General features: G+C 39.7%; 2 protein-coding genes across 2 annotated transcripts; both read right to left on the reverse strand.

Moving 5' to 3' along the window:
• Positions 1-199: 199 nt before the first annotated feature.
• On the reverse strand, positions 200-6,060 carry LOC138620194 (protein naked cuticle homolog 2-like). Its single transcript, XM_069697179.1, has 9 exons — positions 5,942-6,060; positions 5,805-5,858; positions 5,676-5,749; positions 2,547-2,601; positions 2,181-2,272; positions 1,499-1,594; positions 1,259-1,394; positions 946-1,083; positions 200-837 (listed from the first exon to the last, which is right to left on the reverse strand). The coding sequence occupies exons 1-9, from the start codon at positions 5,964-5,966 to the stop codon at positions 398-400; spliced, it is 1,110 nt and encodes a 369-aa protein (XP_069553280.1). The 5' UTR covers positions 5,967-6,060; the 3' UTR covers positions 200-397.
• Positions 6,061-6,956: 896 nt separating this feature from the next.
• gatad1 (GATA zinc finger domain containing 1) lies at positions 6,957-9,371 on the reverse strand. Its single transcript, XM_069697102.1, has 5 exons — positions 8,917-9,371; positions 8,020-8,142; positions 7,880-7,939; positions 7,474-7,657; positions 6,957-7,353 (listed from the first exon to the last, which is right to left on the reverse strand). The coding sequence occupies exons 1-5, from the start codon at positions 9,097-9,099 to the stop codon at positions 7,163-7,165; spliced, it is 741 nt and encodes a 246-aa protein (XP_069553203.1). The 5' UTR covers positions 9,100-9,371; the 3' UTR covers positions 6,957-7,162.
• Between the last annotated feature and the right edge of the window lie 389 nt (positions 9,372-9,760).

Below are 9,760 nucleotides of genomic sequence, written 5' to 3' on the forward strand. Positions count from 1 at the left end.
CCTGCCAGGAAAGCAAATGTCACCCGCTCACTATGACAGGATTTATTGTATTATTTGTTCAGCAGTGTACATACCTGCCAGGAAAGCAAATGTCACCCGCTCACAATATACAAAACACCTTTTCGTTACATACTGTACATACTTTAATAGACCTGAGATTAAATAGTCAGTCTATAAAGTGAAATTCAGACAACAATAAACCGACCTTCTAGGATATTAGTGTGTAATCTTACAGGATATTGTCTGCATTAAATAAATGTGGCTTATCTTGACTCTACCACACACTGAATATAATGTAAAGGAGGTGATTCAAGAACACTTAACTCCATAAAATACTCGCGTATCCGCAGCTGAGTACAGCAGCTCCTCTTACCTGTCTCACGTGTGAAATATGCAGTTATGAGGGGTGGTAGTGATGGTGATGATGATGATGCTCATGGTGGTGATGGTGCTCGTGTTTCTGGGCCAGAGGGACCCCACGAGAAGGCTGAAGGTCTCGTCCTGGCTGGGCGTGGAAGCCTGGATGTCTCAGGGGCGAGGCAGTGTCTTGTACCCTGGAGTAAAGCCTCTTACTGTTGGAGTGCTGCAGGAGACTTTGGAAGGCTGGACGGTGAGTCTGGGTAGGATGGGAACATGAAGCAGGGTGCAGGCCATGTAACCTGCAGGACTTTCCCTCTCCTCTGTTCCTGTCTGTCCCTGAAGCCATAGCTTTGGTTTTTAAGGAGTGGACAACAGAGAGGCCTCGGCGAGACTCAGAGGACATGCAGTTCTTTCTGAATACCACTAGGTGGTGCTGATGAGCAGAAGGAGCAGGTCTGGCCTCTTGAGAGGGCGAATCTAAAAAAGGAGGAAAACAACTGTAGAAGTGGAAAAAAAATACTCTAACTCCTGAAGTATTTATAGACTGACAAACCAGCCATAATAGTGATAGAGGAGTGTTTATACCTGGATTGTCAAACTTGGATGTATAGTTTTCAATGCCTGCCAGATCCAGGTAGTGATTTCTGCGCTCTATGTTTTCATCCACACAATAGAGCCTTCTCCCTGGACGTCCTGCCTTCTCAGACACACCCTGCTCCTTCTCTGCAGCTGGTTTCAGTTAGAGCAGGACGTTATCATTGTAACAATGACAATGGTTTGGTGTAAAGTAATGTAAGACTTTTTACAAACTTTTGTGCTCAGTGACACTCTGTCCTTACTGTTTTTCCCTTTACCTATGTCTATGAATCCCAAAGCCACAATAACAATGTCCTCTTACCCGTCTGTGAGCTCTTGGCTGAGCGAGGTGAGGGAGTTACAACTAGTTTGATCTTCAGTGGTGAGGTGCCACCGTAAGGCTGCTTCACTGATGTCTCAAGAGCCTCGTACATGGAATGGATCAGACTGGACATGTCCTGCAAAACACGCACATACATAGACATTCATACACACATACAGTACTATGTACAGAGATACTTCACATTTCAATTTTTGAATAGCAAACAAGAAATCAAGATACCTTCTTTGTGACCTTGCCAGCGTTGTCAAAATTGTACAATGTGAAGACCCACTCCTGCTGAGAGTCATCTTCAAGCACCATGCTACACTCTGCGGCCTGTGCACATATTGTCAGAATAACAAGAGTAGTCAAAGTCAAAGTCAACTTTATTGTCAATCCACCATATGTACAAGACATACAGAGAGATCGAAATATTGTTTCTCACAGTCCCACGGTGTGCAAAATAAAAAGATCAAACAAGAAATGTATAAATATGTAACAATAATTAATCAATACTAATAATATTCAATAACAATCGATACTGTATACACATTTTGTTTTGCAGTAGTACATTTAGTGAAATATAATTATTTGCTCTCTTGCTGAGAGGTAGATGAGATTATTATTGATGTGAGCACTTATGTTTGCCCATTAAATATGGGCCTTGTTGTTTTGTTGCCAGGCAACCAGCAAAGACTCCAGGAAGTCACTGTACTAGTCTGTTTCCACTCTTTCTGCTGAGCTAAATTTACTGGCTCCTGAGCTGAACCTCAGGGACTTTAAAACTTGTAAAACCATAATGTGCAAACACAGTTTCTATAATTATACAAACAGATTCAAATTCCAAGTTATAAAAGTGATTAGCAAATATTGGTCACCTCACAGTTTATTAGTCAGACATGAATGTACAGTGAACCCTCACAGCAGCGTGGCTGGTCCTCTTCTTTGTTTGTTTCCTGACCTTGAAGTTGAAGTTGGTCCTTCTGTCAGGTGTTTTCTTTGGTGGCAGAACCACTAAAACAAGACGCAAAGCAGTTCTGTAATTATCATTATTTAGTAGATTTATACTTTGAGGGTAACTATAATTATTGTGTTAACATGCGGCACCTTTGTCATTAACTCATTCATTTTTATAAACTCTGATCTGAAAGAGAGATCATTTCACTATTTCTTTCTCTCCAGGGAGAGAAGTCTGATAACGCACTAAATTTCCACAATGATAATAAAGACCTTTATAATACACAGAAAGAGAACAACGTCAGTATGATGTGTTTGATTTGCTTCTTACCCTTGAGGCTGCAGTCATGGTCAGACTTATTTTCCTTCAATTCTACATAAAGGTTCTGTGAAGGAGCAGAGCACACATGTAAGAGAGAGAAAGAGGGGAAGAAGCAATCAAGTGATTTTCATGTACCCTGAGAGTGAGGATGATTCCCCAGATGTGGAAAATGTTTAAACATCTGTGGATTTTGTCTGTCGTTTGTTTCCGACCGATTCGTTCTGATTGGACGAAGCAGAGAGATGTGAACGTTTCTGGATTACATATTTAACCCTTGTGTTGTCCTTGGGTCAAAATGACCCGCAGCTGTGTTCAACCAAGTTCTATTTTATTTTCATATTTTTTGGGATCATTGGTGACAAAGAGGCTGTGAGGGTTTCTTTAAAGAATGATGACCAACGATCCCAAAAAATATAAAAATATAGAAATAAAATGGAACTTGGTTGAACACAGCTGCGGGTCATTTTGACCCGAGGACAACACGAGGGTTAAAACACAGAAACAGGACAGTGAAGAAGAGGACTGTGTCAGATCAGAGAGTTTTGGGTTCCGCTTTCTAAACTGTTTACATTTTGACCTTTTCTTGCCCATCACATGTAACTGACGTGAAGGTTAATAAACTCTCTTAACCCTTCTGGTTCTTGGCCACTTATACATCGGATCACTTCCTGTATACAAATGATTTAAATTCAGTACTGTAAGATGACTAATGCAAGTGACTGATTACATTTTTAAAGCACAACCTGGGATATTTGAATATACTGTATGTGCTGCTGTGATGCCACGTAATATTCGGCATTGTTAAAAAGTAAAATGGAATTTGAATTTATGACATTTTATTAATTTTCTTTCTACTGTAAAGCAAAACACTGAAAGCGCCCCCCAAAAAAACATTTGCCTCTAATGGCACACTGATGCTTTGCCAGATGCAGATAAGCTTCAAAAGAAATGATAAGGTGAGTGCACACCCTCACACCAGCATATATGTTCAAATGGATGCACTGCCAACGTTTCTCTACCCCGTCTCCTCACTGTGCACCGCGCTCTGCCTGCTCTGAAGCTTTAATGCTCCGTTTGATTCCCACTGAAAGAAGGTGGACAAAGAAAAGAGTGATGATGCAGCTAACGGCACTCCCTCATTACACATCATGCATCCAGCCTGACAACCACAAGCAGCTTTAACTTTGGAGCATATCAGGAATTTCTGTTGCTTATACCTTACCATTAACAAAATATCAATTCATTATAAGTTTATTTCATTTGTTAACTCGTAATGCATTATCAGTCTACGATTATAAGATCACAATTCATTTCAACATTGATTTATACTGCATGACATCAGCTGGAATCCAGTTTTAATAGAAAACAGCATTTGAGATTCAGCATTTGATTATGAGAGCAAAATGGTAGGTTTTAAGATAAAAGGGATGTAACTTTAAATTATACTTGGCTTGCAGGGGAAATTTAGTCCAACTCCAAAAACTAAATCCACACTTTAAACACATAACTGGATAACAGGTGGGATAGTTTTCTTTGAACTTGTGAGTGGAACTAACTTCTCCTCATTGTTATCTATGTCACACAATACGTAGCTGACACTTACAAAGATTAAAACCCTGCTTGTGATATTTACTCTTAAATGTTACAACATCTATTTACGTTGTAGTTCAGCCTTACAGGCACACATACTCACAAACACACACACCAGTATGCGTTATCCAATGAGACATCTTTGCCATTCTCAGTTCCCAGCAGCAGACACATGGAGGTTGAAACTATTGTATATTAGGCTGGAAAATCTAATCGCAGGAAGTGCTCTGCCATTAATGAGCGCAGAACCTCCACCACAGCCCTTTAAACATCTTGGCAGAGTCAACATCTGTTTCCAAACGGTAGAACTTTCCAGAACTTTCATACAGTGTGGACAAATATTGTCCCCAGCGCCTGACCTAATTGAGCTGAGTGAAAATGGCATGTTGGTTGTCTAACATATTCTTACAGATGGGTGGATAAGTGAATTTACTGAAAGCCACCCTGTGATGCTTGTAAGCCCACAAGACGCCTGTGATTTACTTTCATCATAAACTCTGGTTATACAGATTAAATCAGTGTGTGTATCAGGAAAGTTGTCACAAGCCTTTGGTCTTCTAAGCATGAAATGTTATGAAGAAGAATTTATTAGAATTACAAACACAGTAACAAACACGTTAAACATAGCTGCTTTATTATTGCCAACAATCTTCACATGATGCCCTTTAAGCAAACCAACAGCCACCCACTCCAAACACATCTCCCTCCTCACAGTCCTTCTGGTTGGAGAAGGAAAGCAGTACCAGATGTGGACTTTTTTTTTTTTTTTTTTTTTCCAGTGCACTTGGGTATAAAGACCTTGCTGTCTGGAGGGGGTGGGTGTGTTGCACTTCACAGACTTGGAAATCTCTTTATAGAGATGGAGGAGGAAAGGGCGGAAGGATAAATAAACAACTACCTCCAAAACATCTTTTATGTCTTCTCGAAGTGATGTGAGCAAATACTGTTTGTCCCCAAAGTGGCCAAAACTGAAGTGAAGCTGCTGACACTGCAGTAAACCAGTGTGAAAAGGCAGCTCATTAATGTGTTTTTAAAAGCTTGTTTTTCTGCATTACGAGTCCTCAGTGGGGTTAATGTTAACTCCTGAGCCTTTAGTGGGATGTTCTGGGAGAGAAATCTGCCCTCAAATACTCAATTAATTTTACAAGATATGGTCAGTTTTAATGATGTCCAAAGTTTACCTGGCAGTCTAGACAACATAACCCTCTGGCCTTGGATTCCTGATTTCAATTAAGATGGAAAAAAAACCCCTCTCCTCAGTCCTTCTATGATGCTGAGTATATCTTCAGACTTGCAGAGTCTAAATGAACCCTAATGATCAATTAAATATATTAAATCTGGGTGTGAATCATGTGGCTGGTCCTGTTTAGTTTGAAATATATTGCAATCTTGTCAATACTAGATAAATTAAATGAAACCAAAATAAGCAACGTGAGATCTTACCATAAGTGAGAGATCTCAGGTTTTCCTTTTTACCCATTAAAAATGTTACAAAATTTCGTTTTTTGACTATTAATAAAAAAAAAAGTGGAAGAAAAATATGATTACCTTCGTCAGTTTTGTTTTGTTGCTGCGCTCCAACTCTCTCTGGCAGCTCAGCACACTGGAAGTCAAACTACCACCTGCAGAGCAAAAGAATAAATATTACAAACACATGTACTACAAAGTATACTGTACATAGAGTATCTGTGTTGGCTGTCTTACCTTCCGGACTTTGCCTGCGTTTCGAAGCTGTCCAAATAATGAGAGAAAAGTGAACGTTGTAATAGTTTGTCATTAAAAACAAAAAAGGCTGATATAATGTAATATCTCACCATGTTTGGATTGGAATTTGCCCATGCTTTGATCAAGAGAAGTCCATAATGTCCAACCAAGGAAGGAAAAATAGCCTACATTTGCCAAAGTGAGTCGTCCATTGGGAGACTTTGGCAAACGGAGCGTTCTTGTAAGTTTGACTTGATGTTTATCAAAGAGTAGCTGCAGAGGCAGAGCGAGAGGTTTCCCTGTTGCGCACTTCCTTCTTCGGTTTTGTTTTGTTGTGGCTGACTAGTCCCCTTATTTTTTGCACAAAATCGATCTAACAACTTCTTGTTGTGATACGTATGATCAACTATACTAGTACTACTACTAAAAATTATAATAACAATAACGTATTTACCTTGTTTGTGCATTTAAAATGATAAGCACAAAAAAAGATAGGAAATGCAAAAAAGAAAAAAAAAAGACTGGGTAGCTGTCATGTTGAGCGGTTAGGGATGGTGGCACAGACCACAAGTATCACTGAGATGTTATAAAGTCTGATTACAAAAAGCTCCTACTTACACACTTCAGACCAGTATTAGATTGAGACTCATAGCCAGAGGTTAAACTGCAACATCCCTGCATTAACACTGGTGGCACACTATATTGGCGCTTATGAACGATGAGTATTGTACGTTAGTTCTGATGTAGTTTGCACAATTTACTTAAAGACGGACCATCACAATCTAACACAGCTGCACTAACAGAAGACGTGCCATCCCGGAGTCTTTTAAGAAACCAGGCACCATCCCTGTGGAGCTTGTTCACACAACTCACCTGTTAATTTAATGAACATCATTGAGAACAGGCTAAAACAAGAAAAAACATATCTGTGAAAACTGCAGCACCTTTGCAAATTTTGATTACAATAGTCACACTTTCAGTTGTTTACTGTTTCTATCATTGTAGCTTTTCAAACATTATTTCATTGTTGCCACAACTACAACAGCCTATTTGAGTCAAATATATTTTAGAAAAGTGATGACAGTGTAAATATACATTTTAAGAATCACAGACAAATAGCAGATGAAAAAAGAGCTTTTGTTTATTAGCAAATAAAAAAGTAAAATTCCAATGTCGCAGCCATGTAAACAACCATTTAGAGAAGTACTTACACCTGATTTTTATGTCTCGCCTTCAAACTGAAGTGATGGCTGTGGTTGACGACTGTTTTTTATTTAATTATATTACATAAATGTACATTTATTTGTTTGAAAGTCCGTATTACAGTCCTGTTAACTGCTGCCACTGGCAGCCTCTTTGACAGCGAGGGCCGGTGTCGGTCCTATGTGGGTCCAAATGTAGCCCTTCTCTGGTCGTATGGGGATGGTGGGGAACGGGGAGCTCCGGGACTTAAAATATTCAGAGGGGGCGTGGCACACAAACTCCAGGTACTCCATCTTTCTGGGCAGATCCTCCTCTGGACCTGAAACAAAACACATGGTTCTTAGAGTCAAGTAGAAACACATCACATTTCAATAATAAAAAAAAAAAAAATTAAAATCTAAAAAAAAAAAAAATCACATAATTCTGCATAACTACTCACCAACGATGTACGTCCCAGGATCAAACTGGTCCTTTGGACTGGCCTGAGTGGGGATGAGCCACGTCAGCGCTGCGCTCGTTTCACAGTACTGGTCTTGTACAAAGCCTCGGATCTGAGCATAATATGGCTTCCCGTCTTCCTCATCTATTACCTTGATCACATCTCCCGTCTGATAGTACACACCCTGTGGATAGAAATATAAACACTGAGGATGACAGGGGTCCTTCTCTCACATGAACAGCCCTCAACCCTCAAGGAACAGTGCTGTAATTAAAGTTGCCATTCAATTAAGAAATAACGAAACCAGATCAGGAAATGTGTGGTGTAGATTATAATATGACAATTTCTGACTTTGGACAGAAAAAAAAACCAGATCAGTTTTGCTGGGTAAGAATAAACACCATACCTTATGAAATACGGATTCTGACGTGATGATTGTTGCTACAGATTCCGGTGCTTTGATTGGCTGAGGAAAGAGATGGTACACAGGGGTCAAACACAAACTCATCAGGCTGGAAATAAAACCCAAATGTTTCTGTAGCTTACATTTTTGAGTTTGAATATGTGTCTTCTTCCCTTTCCTTTTGTTGACACTTTTTTCTCTGATGCAGGCGCTTTGTACTTTGTGCTTCTCAGCCGTGCAGACCTCCTGTGGATCTCCTGCTTGGACTGCAGACATGAACACACATCAGACATTCATCTCGAACTTCCAACCACCACTTTATTTGTCAATTAACCGATTGAGTCTTTAGTCTATAAAAGATCCAAAATAAATACTTTTCAAATTTAAGCAAATCTTTATATATCTGAAGCTGAAACAAGAAGTAGATGGTATGTCCGTTTATTATTTTCTCAATTAAACAATTATGTCATTTGGTTTTTAAAATGTCAGAAAATGGTAAAAAATGTCGACGAATTTTTCAGTCAGAGTTCAGCCTAAAATGTTTTGTTATGCCCTGACCAACAGTCCACAACTAAGTGAGGAGAGTTTATTTAATAAAGCACCTTTCACAGACTGCTTCACAAAAGAAAGAAGAAGAAAAAATAAAGGTTAAAAAACAAATTAAACGGAACCAACAATAAAAACACAAAAGACAGCATTTTTTTTTCTTTTTTATAAAAGAATGCCACAAAACGATTAATCGATGACCAGAATATTTAGTGATTCACTTTCTGTCGATCAACTAATTGTTTAAAAGACTAATGTCAGAAGCCCACACAGTGTCCCTGTGACAGAAATGTACATGTGATTAAAACAAAACAAAAAAAAACATCCTCTTTTTAACAGTCTAGTCTCCCCTTATTGTTTCTGGAACATTAACACCTGCAGTATTTACACTTGCTTTCTACACTACAGTAGAAACAAAACACAACTGTAGTGTAAGTGCATTTATAACCAGCAGGCCTCCCCACACACACACACACACACACACACACACTGACCTGCTTTCCTCCGCCATTGCTGGGCTGTGTGCTGGAGGACACGGAGGGTCCTGATGCTCCGCCGCCGCCGCCGCTCCTCCCCGTGCAGTTGTTGCAGAGGATTTCTCCCTGGTTCCCCTTCTTCCACATCGAGGACGAGTTCGTCTTGCAAACAGCGCAGCACGGTTTCAAACCCAGCGGCATCGTTAATGGTCAGAAAACCGACGACACGATTAAATTCATTCACAACTCAACGACGAGATCGAAGCTGCTCAAGTCGGCTGCTGCGAACTGTTTACCATCCGTTTCCGACCGACGTGACATCCAACGGAGATGCTGAGATCTCCCTCCTGCAACGCCTATCACACTAAATTACATATGACAATACACCAAATCAAATTGCAACCTGGATTGTTTATTAGCCAATTTATCACCATTTGCTCGCGTCACCGCTCTTCTGCACTGGCGTCTGCTTCTTCTTCTGCGGTTGGTATTTCGGCACACGCGTAACGTCCAGCGCCACCTGGAGGACAACTGCGCCCAAACTCAAGTTTTATTAACTGGTGAATGTGGTAAAACGTTTTGCATCTCTGCAAGCTGTTTATTATTTATCCAGAGTATTTGAAATATTTGAAAATTTTACTTTACTGAGACAACATTTTCTTCTGCTTCATCTTTGTTTTGTAGATGGGTAATTATGTTGTAGACAATACCACCATCCATGGTTTATTTTGTCAAAAAAGTAAAACGGTACAATTTTATTTCTCATTATATTATAGTGCATCAGTGCCCTTTTGATTGATTGGTGGGGTCAACAATGATTCATCTGTATGGGTTTATTTATTTCACAATTTCCTAGACTGAA

This window comes from Brachyistius frenatus, unplaced genomic scaffold (assembly GCF_029030835.1).
Source record: "Brachyistius frenatus isolate BFR_SWC_R1_liver_20210118 unplaced genomic scaffold, ASM2903083v1 Contig_2, whole genome shotgun sequence".
In the NCBI taxonomy this organism is placed as follows: Eukaryota; Metazoa; Chordata; class Actinopteri; family Embiotocidae; genus Brachyistius; species Brachyistius frenatus.

What these genes read in the sequence shown, in the direction of transcription:
- LOC138620194 (XM_069697179.1), bottom strand. Translation starts at nt 5,966, where the DNA reads ATGGGCAAATTCCAATCCAAACATG. An exon ending in AGCCAACACAGATACTCTAT is followed by an intron (nt 5,750 to 5,804) that starts GTACAGTATACT and finishes TTTGCTCTGCAG; the next exon opens with GTGGTAGTTTGACTTCCAGT. An exon ending in CTGGCAAGGTCACAAAGAAG is followed by an intron (nt 1,395 to 1,498) that starts GTATCTTGATTT and finishes CGTGTTTTGCAG; the next exon opens with GACATGTCCAGTCTGATCCA.
- gatad1 (XM_069697102.1), bottom strand. Translation starts at nt 9,099, where the DNA reads ATGCCGCTGGGTTTGAAACCGTGCTGCGCTGTTTGCAAGACGAACTCG. An exon ending in GCAATGGCGGAGGAAAGCAG is followed by an intron (nt 8,143 to 8,916) that starts GTCAGTGTGTGT and finishes TCATGTCTGCAG; the next exon opens with TCCAAGCAGGAGATCCACAG. An exon ending in ACATATTCAAACTCAAAAAT is followed by an intron (nt 7,940 to 8,019) that starts GTAAGCTACAGA and finishes CTCTTTCCTCAG; the next exon opens with CCAATCAAAGCACCGGAATC.